Consider the following 19,073-nt stretch of genomic DNA (forward strand, 5'->3'; position numbering starts at 1 on the left):
ATAATAAGTGTACAATTTATCGTTATGCTTAAAAATGGTCCACACATTTTATCAAGAGAGATTCTTTTTATTAAACTGAATTTGGAGATTGAAGTGACAAATGTAAAAAAAGGAGCAGGAGCAGACCACACAGCCCATCAAGCCTGCTGCATCATTCAATGCAATCATGGATGATCTTTGGCTTCAACTCCACTTTTCTTGCCTTCTCCCCATATCCCTTGATTCACTGAGACACCAAAAATTTGTCTTTCTCAGCCTTAAATATATTCAACTGTGGGAGGATTCATAATCCTCTGGGATGGAGAATTCCAAAGATTCTTTGAGCGAAGAAACTTCTCATCTCGGTCTGAAATGTTTGGTCCCTTATTTTGAAACTATCCCCTGTTCTAGATTCTCCAGTCAGGGGAAATTACCTCCGTGTGTACCCTGTCAAGCCCCTTCAAAATATTGTATATTTCAATGAGATCGTCAATCATTCTTCTAAAATTCACAGAGTACAGACCTAATTTACTCAGCCTCTCATCATTGGACAACCATCTCATCCCAAGGTCCAGGTTCTTGGTTGAGGTGGACAGCAGGCTTATCGGGAGGAAGCCAGCAATTGAAATTCATAATCCAGCTAGGGTTTAATTCACTTTGAAAAACAAACTGTAATACAGTGAGACTTTTTCAATGGAAAAGTAGATATATTCTCTTGGCAACCTGGTTTTCTTCCTGAAAGTCAACAAAAGAAATCCTGGGACTTGTTATACAGTGGTGTTAAATGAGGTAAAAACTGATCCATTTGTAACAGATAAACAACAGTTATTATTAGTTTGTTTTGAAATTTGCCCAAATGAAGATTTTAAAACTCACATTCCATAAAACAGGAAAACAGACTTGTTGACAGGAAATGTGTAGAATTTACATAAAGGAAAAAATTTATTTGGAGACTTATGCCAGAATATTAGCAAAAAGATTATTAGTTAGGTTATTGAAATCTTGTTCAGGCTATATCTGGACATCAAATAGTTGTAGATTTTTTCCGATTTTTAATTTTGGTCTGTTGACCATTGGACTAATGTATATATATTTTAACCTCGTTTAGTGTGATTCTTGATTCTTAAGTATATTTTTACAGTTTGAAATTCGGGATACGAGAGAATTGTAAAGACCATTTTCACTTAGAACTCGATAAGCATTTGTCCCAAATCTTGGGTTTCTCAGTGATGCGTCGAGAGGATTATTTTTTGCAAACAACTGTTTCCTCAAAATTCAGACTGAAAAATGAGCGGAGGGAAGGCAAAATTGAAATAACCAAGAAATAATCAGACTCAAAATCAGTTTTGTGTTTCCTTTTGGTCATTATTTAAAATGTATCTTTTCAGTTGTGGCGATGCTTAGATAAAATGTTTAGTTGGTTGTTGCATCTTGGCGGCCTCCGGTCCCCAGCATCTAGATGCAAACTCAATCGCCCCTTGATGTTTAATTGCATTATCATTGCTGAATCCCCAACTATCAACTGCTTGAGGTTACCATTAGCCAGCAACTGAACTGGACTAGCCATATAAATACTGTGGCTACAAGAGCAGGTCAGTAGTTAGGAATCCTGCAGCAAGTAACTCGCCTCCTGACTGCCCAAAGCCTGTCCACCATCCTCAAGGCACAAGTCAGGAGTGTGTTGGAATACTCTTCACTTGCCTGGATGAGTACAGCACCAATAACACCCAAGAAGCTTGACACCATCCAGGACAAGACACTGGCACCCCACCCACAAACATTCACTCCCTCTGCCCCTGATGTACAGTGGTAGTGGTGTGTACCATCTATGAGATGCACTGCAGCAATTCACCAAGGTTCCTTAGGAAGCACCTTCCAAACTCATGACCACTACCATCTAGAAGGACAAGGGCAGCAGATACATGGGAACACCACCACCGAGAAGGGTCCACTCCAAGCCACTCACCATCCTGACTTGGAAATATATTGCATTTCCTTCACTGCTGGGTCAAACTCCTGGAACTCCCTTCCTAACAGCACTGTGGGTGTACCTACACCACATGGACTGCAGCGGTTCAAGATGGCAGCTCACCACCACCTTCTCAAGGGCACTTAGGGATGGGCAGTAAATGCTGACCTAGCCAGCAATGCCCACACCCCATGAATGAATAAAGTAAAATTCACTCCACCTGACATCAAGAAATAGCTGAAGGCACTGGATACTTCAAAGGCTATGGATTCTGACAATATTCCGGCAATAGTGTTGAAGGTGTGTGTTCCGGAACTAGCTGCAGCCCTAGACCAGTTGTTCCAATACAGCTACAACACTGGAATCTACCTGGTAATGTGGAAAAATGCCCAGGTATGAGCTGTCCACAAAAAGCAGGAAAAATCCAACCTGGCCAACTACTGCATTATCAGTCTACTCTTGATCATCAGCAAAGTGATGGAAGGGGGTCATCGACAGTGCTATCAAACAGCACTTGTTCAGCAATGACCTGCTCACTGATGCTCACTTTAGGTTCTCTAGTGGCTCCGGACCTCATTACAGCCTGGGATTAGGAGCAGGAGCAGGCCATTCAGCCCCTGAAGCCTGCTCCACCATTCAGTAAGATCGTGGCTGATCTGATTGTGGACTCAACTCCACATTCTACCTATCCCTGATAACCTTTGGCAGTGGATGGCTTGCCAGTCAAGTGCGCTGCTTTGTCCCGGATGGTGTTGAGCTTCCTCAGTGTTGTTGGAACTGCACTCATCCAGGCAAGCGGAGAGCATTCCATCACACTCCCCACCTGTGCCTTGTAGATGGTCGACAATCTTTGGGGAATCAGGGGGGCGATAGTTGCCACAGAATTCTCAGACTCTGATCCGCTCTTGTAGCCACAGTGTTTAAATGGCTAGTCCAAACATGGACAGAAGAGCTGAATTCCAGAGGTGAGGTGAGAATTGCCTTTGACATCAGGACAGCATTTGACCAAGTGTGGCATAAAGGAGCCCTAACAAAACTGAAATCAATGGGAATCAGGGGGAAAGCTCTCTGCTGGTTGGAGTCATACCTAGCACAAAAGATGATGATTGTGGTTGTTGGAGGTCAATCATCTCAGTTCCAGGAAGTTGCTGCAATAGTCCCTCAGGTTAGTGCCCTTGGCTCAGCCATCTTCAGCTGCTTCATCAGTGACCTTCCCTCCATCCTAAGGTTAAAAGCGGAATATTTAGTGATGATTGAACAATGCCCATCAATCCTGACTCCTCCAGATACTGAAGCAGTCCATGTCCATATGCAGCATTATTTGGACAACATTCCGGTTTGGGCTGACAAGTGGCAAGCAATATTCATGCCACGCAAGTGCCAGGCAATGACCATCTCCAACAAGAGAGCATCTAACCATCTCCTAACATTCAATGGCATTATCACTCTGAATCCCCCATTAGCAGCATCCTGAGGGGTTACCATTGAACAGAAACTGAAATGGACCAGCCATATTGTGGCTACAGGGGCGGGTCAGAGGCTGCAAATTCTGTGGCAGTTACCTCCCCTTGGCTCCCCAAAGCTTGTCGATCATTTACAAGGCACAAGTGAGGAGTGTGACGGAATGCTCAACACTTGCTTGAATGAGTGCAGTTCCAACAACACTAGGAAGCTCGACACCATCCAGGACAAAAATAGTGCACTTGATTGGTGACCCATCCACCACCATCAAAGATTATTGGAGGTAGGCGAAATGTAGAGTTGAGTCCACAATCAGATCAGTCATGATCTTGTGGAATAGTGGAGCAGGCTTAAGGGGCCAGATGGCCTGCTCCTACTCCCTGTTTGTATGTTAAACATTCACTCCCTCCACCATTGCACAGTTGCAGCAGCGTGTACTTTACGTAAGATGTACTGCAGCAGCTCATTAAGGCTCCATCCAAACCTGCTACCTCTGCCACCTAGAAGGTCAAGGACAGCAGATGCATGGGAACACCACCACCTGCAAGTTCCCCTCCAACCCACACACCATCCTGACTTGGAACTATATTGCCATTGCTTTACTGTTGCTGGATCAAAATCTTGGGACTCCCTAACAGCACTGTGGGTGTACCACTTGGACTGCAGCAGTTCAAGAAGTTGGCTCACCACCACCACCTCGGGGGACATTTAAGGTTGTGAAATAAATGCCGGCCTAGCCAGTGATGCCCATATCCTGTGAACGAATAAATTTAAAAATTACAGCATCCAAGCATGAAGAATTTTGAGTGGATTAGCAGCTGGATATTCTTATCTGGTGTCTTTGAAAGTGACATAATTATGAATTAGTAGTTTCTTGCTGGTCATTTTTGAAGAATAGCATTTGTATAAATTAGATCAATGTTAATGTTCAAATTAATTTTAACTATTAGGGCTTTTACTTAGTATAAGCAAGACCCATTTCTGAATTGTTATTAATTTCAGCCCTAAGGTTGGGTGATGTAGGTGCTGTCATCACTGCGTTAGAAGAGGATGAACATGAAAGAGCATCTGGGCTTCAAGAATCTTCTCAAAATAGCAACAACCCTGAGCCCAGTCCAGTTCAACCCAACAGGAAGTCCCCCCGTCTCCACACGCCAGGTTAGTGAATGCAAACATTAGAGCAAAATAGTTTTAAGCACTGGCTCAAAACCTAAGCTTCTTTTCCGGGAAGGAATTCAGTTCGGACTGTATTCTTTTTAAGTATGTATACTAACGTATTGCTCGTGGAAATTTAGCTCAGCTCTATACTGCATTTCTATTGTTCCATGTAGCAAAGTCACTCTGGTTGCAGGTAGATTCATATCTTCTCAATTTTTTTGTGCACCTCTTAAATATAAGGGTTTTCCCCGTGTTGCCGATATTTCTGTGTTGGCCCAGAATATAATGGTTCTAAAAATCTACTGGGCATTAGTGTAGGAGTAAGTGATATAAAGCAAGTCCCAGATTTGATTCCTAAATTGTGTTGATCATAAGAAACAGGAGCCAGAGCAGGCCATATGGTCCCTCATGCCTACTTGCCTTTCAATAGGATCGTGACTGAATTTCTACATAAATGTTTGGATATCCTATATAGTAAACTGTATTTTCCTGCTTTATCCCCACATCCCTTGATTCCCTCAGTCCCAAGATCCTATGGATCTTAGTGTTGAACATACTTAATGACCGAGCATTCATAGCCCCCTGGAGTAAAGAATTCCAAAAATTCACAACCCTCTGAGTGAAAAAGTTTCTCCTCATCTCAGTTTTAAATGGTCTTATCCTGAGACTACAACCCCTAATTTTAGACTTTCTAGTCAGCCCTAAGTTTCAATGAGATCACCTCTCATTCATTCTTCTAAATTGTAGAGAATATAGGTCCATTCTACTCGATCTCTCCTCAGGATGGCTCCATCATCACAGGAATCAATCTGGTGAACCTTCATTGTACCCCCCTCAAAGGCAAGTATGTCCTTCCTTAGATAAGGAGACTGAAATTGTACACACAATTCCAGATGTGGTTTCACCAAAGCTCTATACACAGTTGCAACAAGACTTCCTTCGTCTTAAGTTCCAACTTCCTGAAATAGAGGCCAACATATTGGCTTCCTATTCTTGTGTTTGCAGATTAGCTTTTTGTGGTTTGTGTACGAGGACACCCAAATACCTATGAATACTAATATTTACTAGCTTGTCACCTTTTTAAAAATAAATCTGTTTTCCTTTCTTCTAACGTGGATAATTTCACACTTTCCCACACTATACTTCATCTGCCAACATCTTGTTCAATCACTTAATTTATAGTTGCTTTGTGTCTCCCTCACAGCTTAATTTTCCATTTAGCTTTGTATCCAAAACTCTGGCACCCATGTCTTAACTCCTACCAATTTCCATTCTGCTACCAACCCCATGGTCGCTGACCTACAATGGCTCCTAGTTGAGCAATGTTTTGATTTTAAAATTCTCATTCTTGTTTTCAAATCCCTCATGGCCTTGTCCCTCTGTATCTTGTAATCTCCAGTCCCACAATCCTCTGAGATATCTACCCTCCCCTAATTGCATTCCCAATTTTAATTGCTTCACCATTGATGCCATGCCTTCAGTTGCTTGGGCCCTAAGATCTGGGAATTGCTCCTCTATAAAATTTCCTCCTTAAGACACTCCTTAACACCTACCCCTTTGACCAATCGTTTTTTTTTAATGTCTCCTTATGTGGCTCCGTGTTACATTTGTTTTATAATGATCCTTTGAAACACCTTGGGATGTTTTATTACATTCAAGGTGTTATATAAATAAAAGTTGTCAACAAACTTGGATTGATTACACTTGATGCCCTCATCTAAGCTATTGATATAGATTTAGTTGAGGTGCTGGTACTGTCATTCTGAAAATGACAATTTAACCTACAGTGTTTTCTGTCCTTTAAATAATATTGAGTATATACTAATATGTTACCCCCAATCCTGTAAACTCTCTTGTTTGATAATCTTGTCAAACCTTTTTGAATGCCTTATGAAAATCCAAATATGCTATAACTGCTGGTTTCCCATATCTATATACCATGATAATTGAACCCCCCCCCCGCAAAGAACTCTTAATAGATTTGACAAAAATCATTTCACTTTCATAAAACTGTTGATTCTCCCTCCTCATATTGTGGTTTTCCAAGTGCTTTGTTAAATGTTCCTAATAACATATGCTAGGATTTCCCAGTAATGAAGGCAGGCTAACTGGCCTTTAGTTCCCTATTGATTCCCTCTCCTTGCATTGGATTACATTGCCACTTCCAACCTACAAAAGTCATTCTAGAATCTAGGAATTCTGGAAGATCAAAACCAATGCATCCACTATCTCTGCAGTTAACCCTCTTAAAACACTGGGAGTTAGTTCATTGGGTTCAGGGAATTCGTTGGCTTTTAGTACCATTAATTTCTCCAGAACTTTGCTCTACTCATTTTAATTAATTTTAAGTTCCACCTCTCATTGGACTTTTGGCTCTCTGCTATTTTTGGTATGTTCTTTTTGCTTTCTGCTATGAAGACTGATATTTTTTTCAACTTTTCACTCATTCACGTATTCCCCTTAATTTCACCTGTCTCTGAAGGACACACATTTACTTCATTTTCTTCCTTTTTATATACTTATAATTAAAATCTGTTTCTGTTTCTTGCTAGGTTATACTTGTTTTCTGGTTTCTCCCCCTTTCTCAATTTCTTAGTCAGCCGTTGCTGATTTTCAAAACCCTCCCAATCTTCAGGCTTACTGCTCTTTTTGACAACATTGTAACCCAGTTCTTTTGGTTTAATGCTATCTTTAACTTTAGTTAGTCATGTAGAGTTTTAATTCTCAAAAAAATGTTCATTGAGAATTATAAAGTATTTCTTGAAATGTTTGTCATTATTTACCATCATATTTTTAAATCTAATTCCCTGTAACCAACTCCCCCATCATGCTTCTGTAATTACCTTTGTTTAAAATAAAGACCCTAATTTTGACTTAACCACATCACACTCAAACTCAGTCGAGTTAGTTAATTTCAGTTGCGTGCAAGTTTATGATGATACTTCTGGACTAAAAAATAGCCAGTGCTACTATTCCTAATAGCTAATGAGCCCCCCCTTGCTAGAAAATAAATGTGGAAAATTTCAGTGAAGGAAGGAATGTCCTTTGAATTTGATGCCTTCCTCAGTTGACCATATTGCTGACAAGTTTGGTGTTATGACTAATTAATTAACTTGAAACCCTCAGACCTGGAATACTTGTTACCGCTCTCTGAATCCAGTCTAACACATTAATTCCATTTTTCCTACAATTGTGTCTATGACGTTTGACATGCTCCTTTCATAAGTGCCCACAATTGCACATGCGGCTTCATGGTTTGGAAAATATGTTTTGACTAGTTCATTGTAAGCCTTAAAAGCACGCAGCCTGTATGAAACTTAACTAATTGGTCTGAAGTTTCTCCTTTTTCACCGTTGCAACAGGTTATTTTGTTCTCTGGGTGATACTAACAAGTTGGAATTATTATTTACCATTAACACTTTGGATAATTAAGGATATGTTAATTATATTGTTAGGCTACACAGGTGAAGGGCATTATTTAATTAAGTACTTTGAGCACATATAAATAGGGGATGCTCCTGATCTATGGACACCCGGTGCGGAAGGGGGTCGGGAAGGAGGAGGACCTCCTCGTAAACCTGCTGGTGGGCCTGGCCAAGTTGGCTATTAACAGGTCCAGGCTGCGAGCGATCGACGGGGGAGTCCCGCCCGATTGTTTGTCCCTCTTCCGCGGTTACGTTCGCGGCCGGATGCCTTTGGAAAGGGAGCACGCAGTGTCTGCTGGCACTCTCGAGGCCTTCCGTGCTTGGTGGGCACCGCAGGGACTGGGGTGTTTTATTGACCCCTTTAATCACATTTTGGTTTAAAGTTTGTAAGTTTCCTTTAAACTTTGTTCTTGGTTTTACAGCTGACCTAAATTAGGGGCTGTGCCTGATTTATCCCAATTTTGTTAATTTGGTTTAATTGTTTTGACTCAGAAAGAGTTATAAATAGGGGATGGCAGCCTGGCGAGTGGTTGCTGCTTGGTCTGATCTGGTACCAGCCTCTTACCTTTCAGCTGTAGTGCATTGTAACTACCCATGAAGCTGCAGAGTCCAGGCCCTAACACCCTGTGTATGTCCCTGTACTGTGAGCACCTTGCTCACATTGTTACCTCCAGGTTCAGACCTAGGAACAGCGGCATTCAGCTCTATTTATTATTTTCATCATTTTTATTGTTGGACAAAAATATGTCTGTGAAAACTAAAGTTCCAGTTAATGGGTAATAAATAAATAAATAAATAGGGGATAGCTGGAGTACTGGGTATGTGGTTGGAGAGCTGTGGAGACCTAACAAAGTCCATGAACACTCTAAAGAATAGCTCTGTATCCTAGTTTTGACTTCATCAACCGGCTTGGATTCTATTAGCACAAAGAAGGTGGTCGTTGTCCTTGAACCGTTGCAGTACTTATGATAATACATTCTCAAAGTAGTGCTTGGTAGATAATTTCATGTTAAATTTACAAATGATTACTTTGTAACCTGTAGCTACCTGTGGCTCTTCTGAGGCATTACTTCTGGTGACTTGAAGAATGCTCTACTTTATAAGATCGGGCACTATGCTCTCTAAAGTAGAATGTATTTTACTTCCCTCTAGGTTAGAAGGTTTAATACTCCACTTCCTTGGGAAAAAAAACCTTTTTTTGTATTCTTTCATGGGATGTGGATGTTGCTGGCAAGGCAGATTCCCAATTGTCCTTGAACTGAGTGGCTTGCTAGGCCATTTCAGAGGCAATTAAGAGCCAATCATATTGCTGTGGTTGGAATCACGCACAGCCCCTAAACCAAGTAAGGATGGCAGACTTCCTTCCCTAAAAGACATCAGTGAGCCAGCTGAGTCTTTATGACAATTGGTGACAGTTTTCATGGTCACCATTACTTAAACTAGCTTTATATTCCAAGTTTACTAACTGAATTTAAACTCCAGCTGCTACCATTAGCCTAGTCCTTTGGATTACTAGTCCAGTAACATTACCACTATACCACCATCTCCCCTGTAATGCCCTGAGTTAGGTGAGTTCATCTTCCATGTCTTTCCCTTGCTTTCTATGTTTTCCCCACCTGCCTTTCTTTGGTTCTACATCTTGTATGCTCACACTGCTCTGGTAATCTTTCCTCTTATTCTCTCACTCTTCTAATCTCCATTCATCGCCATATCTCCCCTCATCGTTCTCCCATCACTTCCTTGTTACTGTGCCTGTTGATTAGCTTTATGTAAAAGAAGGGTTATTTCCTAGTTTAAAGCTCAGGCAGGGATATAGCAGTTAGGTTAATAAAACAAAAGTTTCTACTATTTCCTTAAAATTTATATCAAAATGAAAACAGTGGATATTTAATAGAGTGGGCTTGCTGTAAATCTTTGCACAGCCATTTGACAGTAATAGTCAGCTATTTAATCTCAACATCCTTATATAGTGTGGAGGTCAAAGCTCTGCTTTTCCCAAGTTTTATATAAATTTACTATTATGCTTAATATGCACTCAGCTTTTTTTTATGTCCTTGACCACTTGAGGTGCTGTTTTAATGTTGTGAAGCTACATTCGTTTGGCCCTCATTCCTCATTCAAAGTCTTTAAGTTTAGTGGCCCACCACAGCCTGATACTAAATTCATATTCTTCTTCAGAGCTAAAAAGAAGTAGAAATGTGATAGATTTTATACTGTTTAAGAGGGGGTGGAGCAAGATAGAAGGTCAGGGATAGGTAACAGTTAAGGAGAGATTGACAGAGATGTCATGGACACAAGACAAAGGGAGTGTTAATAGTAGTGGTAAAGAGTAAAGAAGGTGCTGATAGTGCCATAAAGGTAAGATAGCAGAAGGTGTTAATAGCAGAACAAAGCTCCTTTCACAGAGCGCTGATCTTGCTCCACCCTCTCTTAAGCAGTGTAAAGTCTATCACATTTCTACTTCTCTTTACCTCTGAAGAAGTCATATGGACTCGAAACATTAACTCTGTTTCTCTCTCCACAGATACTGCCAGACCTATTGAGTTTTTCCAGCATTTCCTGTTTTTATTTCAGATTGCCAGCATCTGGAGTATTTTGCTTTTATCTTAATATTAAATTCCATTGGTTACATTTTTTTTGCCATTCCAACATCTTACCAGAATTCCTTTGCTTGCAGCCACCTTTGGTCCTCAGACTTCTTATTTCTTCTGTTGTATTTTAGTTTGAAAATTTGGACACCTTCCCTCTAGCAATACATACAGCTCATTGATGTACACAGTGAACAGAAGCGGTTGCAGAGCAAAACCTTATGGGACATTGCTACCTCCTTCCACCCACCCTGAGCAGCTGCCCTTAACCCATACTCTTTCCTCCCTTCTAACCAGTTTTAATCCATCCAATTCCATATCATTTAATTTTCTCCAGTGGTTGGCTGGGAGATACCTTGTCAAAAGCTTTCCCAAAGATCACTTACACCTTATCCAATAGATTTTCTGCACTTTATTGAAGAATGCTATCAGATTTGTCTGTCTTTCTTTCTGAACTCTGTTTATTGCTTCTAACTGTTCCTCTTCATGTATAAATTTAAGAATGTCATCTTTAAAGATTCCAAGATTTTCCCTACTACAGATATTAAACTGTAATTATCTAAGTTAACTCTTAAATAGTATTTAGTCCTCTGGCACATATCCACAATCGGTGGAACCTAGAAATATCATTTCTAGGTCCTCCACTATTTCTCTCCCCATTTCCTCCAAATCCTAAGTGTCCTGACACTTTGTCTTCCCATGGCTTAACTAACTTCTTTGACAGTGTTGTTTTATTTGTTTTATCTGTCATCTCACTTTTAACTAATTTGGAATTAACCTCCTCACTAATATCCTGTGTTGCAAACACTGACGCAAGGACTGTCATTTTATGTTGATCCTTTAACTTGCTATCCCTTCCTCTTGGATCCATTGCACACTTAACAAATCCCTTTTACTGATGTATTTGTAGAATACCTCACTTTTTTGTAATATTTTTACATTTTATCCTCATGTGCCCTGTGTTTTCCTTAGCCTTTTCTTAGTCTCTTATTTTGTCGTAACATTTTTATTCAGTCACGACTGAATGGCTTGCTAGGCTATGTCAGACTATGTTATGAGTCAACTAGATTGTTGATACTAGCTTTTTAACAGCAGTGTTCAAAATCAGAGCCTAGGCAATGTAAATAGAAACTATTCCCATTGGTGGAAGGGTCAAGAATCAGAGGACACCGATTTAAGGTGGTTGTAAAAGAACCAACGATGATATGAGGGAAAAGCCTTTTTTATACAGTGTGTGGTTAAGGCCTGGAATGTGCTGCACAGAGTATGATGGAGGCAGATTCAGTTGTGGCCTTCGCAAGGGATTTTGCATAATCACCTGAACAGAGAAAAATTGCATGGCTGGGGAGTGGAACTAGCTAAGTAGCTCTTGCAGAGAGCTAACATAGCCATGAGGGACTGAATGGGCACCACCTGTGCTGCAACCATTCTATTCTATGGTTCTATTCCAGATTTATTTAATTGGAATTTATGTCTGGATCTTTAGCCCAGGTTTTACACAACAATGTGGTTGACTCTTAAGTGCCCCTGAACAAGTGTCCCAGCCAGTGAAGCCCACATACTGTGAATGAATTTTTAATGTGTTTATCTTACAACTCGGAATGAGTTTTTAAAGAAAAACTTACTCCATTGCGATTTTTTAAAGTATTTGATTTCTTTGCTCAACTCATTGCCCTTCAGAAACCACAGGTTCATCTAACAAACCTCCAGTGTTCATCAGTTCTCACTATGCACTTTTCAGCGCTAGGCTCCTGCAGATTCTCTCTTCCCATCCCCACATTACCTGTCCTGATAGAAGCATGGTTTGAATGTATACTTTGGGTGGTAAAGTCAAATTTGATTAAGTACAATGTGATTGCCTCCTGTGTTTATTTGCATTTTTACAGTATCTGTGGTGGAGAATAAAGTGGATGAAAACAAAGATCAGTCTGCAAGAATCATCCACCCAAGCAGTAAAGAATTTAAAAAGACATGGGGATTCCGACAAACAACAATTGCAAAACGTGAGAATGCAATGGAGGCAGAGAACTCTGACACTGCTCTGAGTGAGAACTCTGACCAATTGACCCCCTTATTGCGAAGGAGCAGACGACAGACTCAAAGATCTGCCCGAGTCCAGGAATTTATTTCGGCAGCTCAGAAGCGCTATCGTCGAATGACAGGCCTTGATGATGGTGGTGAATGTGGATCCATTGCAACTTCTGAGGCAGGGACAGGATCTGATGGCAGTGTGGAAGTAGATGAAAAAGGTGCTGGATCTCTAGACGTGGTCACAGACCAGGGCTCTGCTCATATATTTGAAGCAACAAATGAGGTGGCTAACTCTGATGAAGACAGCAGCACCAACAGTGACAGTGATGAACTTACGTTGAAGGAGCTGCAGAATCAGCTGAGAAAACAGCGTGGTCAAGAACAGCCTGATTCACCACAGAGTACAAACAAAGTGCAAGAAGCATGCACAGAAGAAAATCAATCCAGGAAAGAATCAAAGTCTCTAGTCATTGCAAAAATTAAGAAGAAAATAGTCACTCCTGTAAAGAAAGGTACTAAAAGTGGTACCACTTCAAAGGAAAAAGAATCCAAATCACAATCTGAAGTTAAGTCAGAGACAGAAGATGATGAAAGTTCAATCAACCAGTCAGACAATGACTACAACGACCCAGATAAATTGTATTGTATATGTAGGCAACCACATAACAACAGGTAGGTGCTGGGTTTAAGAAAGTTGTGTGTATAAGCATGTCTTCAAAATATAAGGCAAATATGAACATTGAAGCAACAGCCTAGTTTATACCTCCATTTATTAATGAATCGTTGCTTTATTTACATCATGACTGCACTTTTTGTGCTGTCACTTGATGCAATCAGTTTACCGTTGTCAAGCAGTTTAACTCTAATTCCAAAGTTTTACTTTGAAGTGTCATGTTTGTTGCCTTCTCATGAAACCCAGGATGACGGTGGCGAAGATATTCCCAGTTGCAGAGGTGACATAAATGGCCAAATAATCTCCCTGTGGTGTGATTGTTGAGGATACTGGGATAACTGCCCCAGTGGGCAGGACACTGGGATAACTTAGAATAGTGTTTTAGGATCTCTTAATATACACATGTGGGAATAGATATTTTAACACCTCTGCTGAAAGGCTGTGCCTCAGCACTTATACGGCAACCTCTATTGAATTTAAAAATTCAAGTTAGGTTTAAACCCACAATCTTTCCTATTTAACTTATAAGTGAAGGAGTTTTAAAATTGACCATGGGTCTGTATTTTGAAGTTACATTTTCAAAACCAAGATTTTCATTAGCCTCTAATGTTGTTTTACTTCAAATTAGGGCTCAATTCCTCAATTTTTCAATATGTGCTGTCAGTGGGCACAGTATTGTGAAAGGTATCATGCTGTCACTGAAGAGAGAGACTTTATATAGTTTTTTTTTGCGACTTCAGGACATTGAAACTCCATTCACAGTCAATAAAGTACTTTTGAAATGTAGTCACTGTTATAATATAGGAAACTGAGCTAAGAGTTGACATCTGGGAGGGATGTTTTGAGATGTTGCAGTTTTTGAAATAGGCTGTTGTGGGGTGATTGAACATGGATTGAACTTTATTGTACACCTGCACTGGTAACATAGCAGGCCCTCCAAGCTATATACCATCTTGACTTGGAACTATATCATCATTCCTTCACTGTCACTGGGTCAAATTCTTGGAACTTCCTCCCTAACAGCACAGTACCCACCACCTGGTAGCGGTTCAAGAAGGTGGTTCACCACCTTTTCAAATGCAGTTAGGGGTGGGCAATAAATGCTGGTCTAGCCAGTGATGCCCACATCCTGTGAAAGAAAAAAGGAAGAGTGAGGTTGGAACTCACTTGAAGCTGGTTCCTCCCTCACTGATAGTTCTGCCTGGCTGCTGGGGAGTAGGTCAGAGGTGGGCACGTTGGATGGAAATGGGAGAAGCATTCGGAACCTACAAGCTTCAGGATGTTGGCTAAGAGCCCTGAATTCAACTGGAGGCTGAGCTCTGCACGAGCATAATTCTTAGGTAAACTGAAAGCTTCAGATCATTTCATCCATTAACCTGAGAGAGTTCGTGAACAGGGTTAATATTCAGTTGAAGAAATGGAATGCAGCAGGATATTATTTTAGAAGTCTCGGAAATTAGTTTAAACGGACCATTCGTCTGGCAAGCTATTTATTTAAAGTAGCTCTCTGCCTGATTTTCTTCCTTTCACCCTCTATAAATAGCACTCAGCATAAAGTCATCTGAATAAAGCTTTTGATATCTATACTGGCCTTTCTTGAAATAGCTTCGAACAAAATTAATCAGACAAATTAAAAACTAAACAGAAACAGTTTTCCTTATTAGTGAAATGCTGCTGATACATAATAGGGAATGTCTAACTCTGTATATCTTCAGGCAGCTGCAAAGTAATATATTCTCAGTTGGAGGAATTAAACTACAGCTCGTTAAGATAGTAGGAAATCAGAAATGAGCAGAAAAATTTTGTATACCTGTGTTTTTTGTAGGCATCACACTTCAGTCAAACAGGAGCTTAGCTAGTTAAGATTAAGATTAAATAACACTTGAAATAAAAATGGGAACTTTAATCACATGGGACTTCTTTCAGGATTGGGTGATGCCAGGAGCCTGTACCTGTCCAGGAGGCTGGAGTGGATTCAGTTGTCACCGGCTCCAAGTGATAGTTCCTTTGACTCTTCAGTAACTTGCAGGATATATTCAGTTTTGCAGGATTAGAGTGTACCTGTGTCCTGGTTCAGAAAAGCCAGCTTTTCAGCAGCATTATAGACTTTGTAATGTTGCCACATGTGGTCTTATCCAGATTTCTTGGTAGTACATTGTATCTAGACAGAAGTGATCAGCTGAAAATTGTCTGAGCATGCCTGATCGGAAAAATACTGAAATGTTGATTTTCAAGTAAAAGATCAAATGCTGCAGGATTAATTTTCAGTAAGTAAGCTGCAAAATGCTTTCACTTGAGCTGAATATAAAAACCATCCATCTAAATCCATTTAACTTAAGTCTAGCTAAGAACTCAATTTTACTTTGATATGGAAAATTGTTACTTGGTCCATCAAATTGTAAAAGGTTAGTGAAAAGATTTAACTCTGAAAAGAAATCTGTGCAGGTCTTTAATTTTTTTTTCAGTAGACCTTGCACATTTTAAAGTTTTTTAAAAATTTGCACAGTTGTTTTACATTTTCCAAAGCACATCAGCATTTTTTGGAATTTATATTATTGCTACTGTTCATAATTCCCCACATTGTACAGTAGAAGACTATTATAAATTGCAACTAATACTCCATATTTACAGAATGAGTTTTGTTTATTTGGAGGATATTTTATCCATGCCGAGACTGGTTTCTGATTTATATGGTAATATCGGTGTGTAGTGTGCTGATTGTGAGTTTCTTGGCAGATTTATGATCTGTTGCGATCGCTGTGAAGAATGGTTCCATGGCGACTGTGTGGGAATTACAATGGCAAGAGGACGCTTACTGGAGCGCAATGGAGAAGACTACATTTGTCCTGATTGTAGTCCCTCTCCAAGCAAAGGTTCAGGCACCGCAGAAATGAGGTCTGGTCAACAGGAAAGCAAATCAATGCTGGCAAGCAACGACGACCCCAGTTCAACAGTAGAAAAGCGAGATGGAAACTCTCCCACTGATCAGGGAATAAAAGGCAGGATTGAGAAAGCAGTCAATCCAAGTGGCAAGAAGAAAATTAAAATATTTAAGCCGGTATGCTGTTTAGAACTGTCTACATGCATTTAGATGGTTTGCAATCAATTCAGGCATATCATTTTGCTTCATAGCACAAGTATTGTTTCACCTTTACTGAAGTGCACATCTTGCTTTCCTGCGGTAGATAAGTTCGTATGTTGCGTTACAATCCCCGTAGAGATCTATAACTTAGAGATTCGAACTTCCTGTTCGTAGCTGAGAATGACGTGGCAAGATTTCATGTTTTAAAACTTTAACTGTAACAAATGACTAAAAGCATTATTGACTGAACATTATTTTCTTTGTAGTCTAGCAAGTTGCATACAAAGAGAGGAACATTCCCCTTTTATACTTATCAGACAATGCACTCTCCACGAAATTACAGTGGGTTCTCATTTCCTTGTTTCACCAAGTTGTAACTTGTAGTGACCATCTCCAGGCCCTTTCAGTTTTTGGGGAGTTCCCAAAAGCCAACACCAACAGTAAAACCTGTTCCGATAATTCTTTTTTTCCCCCCCAGCCAAGGGAGAATAAATCTCCTGGAATCAGTAGAAGGCTACAGGATGCATCTCTTCAACAAGAGATTGCCTTTCTCCTGCATCTGGCTAAGGAAACTCTCAAAACTAAGCAGCCTTTTCTGTCTGCTAACCACACAAAATTTCTGCTGTCTGCCTGAGGTATTCATTGGTTTGTAGGGAAGCCTGTAACCTGATCTCAAAAATAGCTTCCCCAGTCCTCTTTCACATTAACCTTGTACCTAGGTAGAGATGCTAATCAGCTATCCTTGATCCCAAGTCCCTTTCATCTGAGAAGTAAATGGACAGTTTACAACACAGTTGCTTACAACCTGATACCAACAGCACCATTTAGACACTTTAGGAGACCCAGAGTCCACTCACAGTAAACTTAAAAGACTGTTGCCATTATTTCCAAGCATAAATTATTGTCATACTGTTGTCAGTAAAATAATCTAAACCTTCCTTTGATTTCTAACAATCTCACCACTCAGGTGTACTGTTGGGCAGACTTCAGGACAGATCATATGACCCCCCCTTAAATATAAAGCTGCAATCCCAAAATATAACAATTTTATATACTTCATAATTGTGATAGTTGACTAGGAGTAATCTCCCCAAGTAGCGTGACGTGAACCTTAGCGGTAAATTAACCTTATTCTGGGTTTGATACTAAGTTCCCCTCCAAACCACACACCATCCTGACGTGGAAATATATTGCCATTCCTTCAGTGTCGCTGGGTCAAAGCCTTGGAACTCCCTCCCTAACAGCATTATGGGTGTACCTACACCATATGGACTGCAACGGTTCAAGAAGGCCTTGAAACAACCTTCTCAAGGACAGTTAGGGATGGGCAATAAATGCTGGCCCAGCCAGCGATGCCCACATCCCATGACTAAAAAAAATAAAGTTATGTAAAATAGTTTACGCAAATGCACTGCCCTTTGTATTACTTCAACTCTTTTAGCTTCTATTGAAATCAAAAGGCTTTATTTTTAACAGTTTTCACCCCCTTGCTTCTTTTTTTACCCAGAGAACTGTTTAATGGTTCCACAAATGTTTGGATACCCCCATTGCCATTAACATAAGACCTATTGAGAGCGCAAAGGTAGCATGTCCAAGTATCCATTCTTCCTTTATCCTACCCTCATCCAATATGGCTGCTTTCTAGCAGAAGTCTTTGGACACAGAGCTCGTTAGGAATAAGAACTTGCACTGACTTTCTTCCTTCCCTCTGTTATATTTTCACGTAATGCCAATAACATTTCAAGACTTTGAATTACTCAAACTGATCTTTTAATTCTAAAAGAAGTCATGATCATTGCCTTTTCTGTAGAAATATGTTAGAGGATGGCACAAAAACCCATCTTTACCTAGTGATTTTTCAATTTAAAGAATCCATTTAGTAATGGATAAAAACAATATCAGAACTTTGTTTCTTTTATTATATTAAGATTTTTTTTAGCATTATTTAAGGTTAGCACTTTGGCTTTTCTCGTATTTGAATCTTGGTTAACTAATTGGAGTGTGTTTTTTGATTGTGAGCATGAAACAGTGATCAATTGGTTTCATTATAAATTATAGCTCCTTATCAAGCCCTACACTTAATGGGCGGAATTTTAACTGTGATGTGCCATTCCCAAAGCCAGAACAGGAAGTGGGTACTACTGCTTTCTTGCTTTTTGCTGATTCGATGTTTAAATTTAAAGTGCCGCTGGCATGCATGGGAGACACATACGATTGTATGGTGGGGGAAGGTTTTCAGTGGTGAAACCTGGAAGCTGCCAATGCAGCAGGTATGGGCAGGTTATACAAGAACCTCCTGGACAAACTGGGAGGCTCTTCATCAGGGCCATAACTTTGCTGCCCAGCCCCATTGCCATTAACATAAGACCTATTGAGAGCGCAAAGGTAGCATGGGTGTTTTTCAAGTTTAAATTTCACTTGTAAATGTTTCTTCATTATATTGGTTTTACTTTATTCATTTGTGTATCATTGCTATTCGTTAAGACTAGTTAAGTGTACTGGCATGCCTCATGGTTGGTGTGCATTGATGGTCACAGGGTAGTTAGGGACATTTCCTTTATTGTGGAAGAAACAGTTGTGTTTTTGCATTCACTCTTTACTCAATGATCATGTTAGTATCTAGTATTGTACTCGCCACTCTGGGACATGGTTGAATTTGCAGGCTCAGCTAGCCCCTCCCTTCTGTGCATTGTAAAGAACGTTGTCC

At 40.1% G+C, this 19,073-nt stretch overlaps 1 protein-coding gene across 1 annotated transcript in view; it reads left to right on the forward strand.

Annotated features, from left to right (window-relative positions):
• Positions 1–19,073, forward strand: part of LOC121287009 (death-inducer obliterator 1-like) — a 132,677-nt gene that overhangs the window by 38,456 nt on the left and 75,148 nt on the right. The window contains exons 3-5 of the mRNA XM_041204426.1: positions 4,412–4,567; positions 12,467–13,283; positions 16,021–16,342. Coding sequence (XP_041060360.1) covers positions 4,412–4,567; positions 12,467–13,283; positions 16,021–16,342 — 1,295 coding nt within the window. The remainder of the gene's footprint in view (positions 1–4,411; positions 4,568–12,466; positions 13,284–16,020; positions 16,343–19,073) is intronic.

The sequence above is a fragment of the Carcharodon carcharias genome, chromosome 14 (assembly GCF_017639515.1).
Source record: "Carcharodon carcharias isolate sCarCar2 chromosome 14, sCarCar2.pri, whole genome shotgun sequence".
NCBI lineage: Eukaryota > Metazoa > Chordata > Chondrichthyes > Lamniformes > Lamnidae > Carcharodon > Carcharodon carcharias.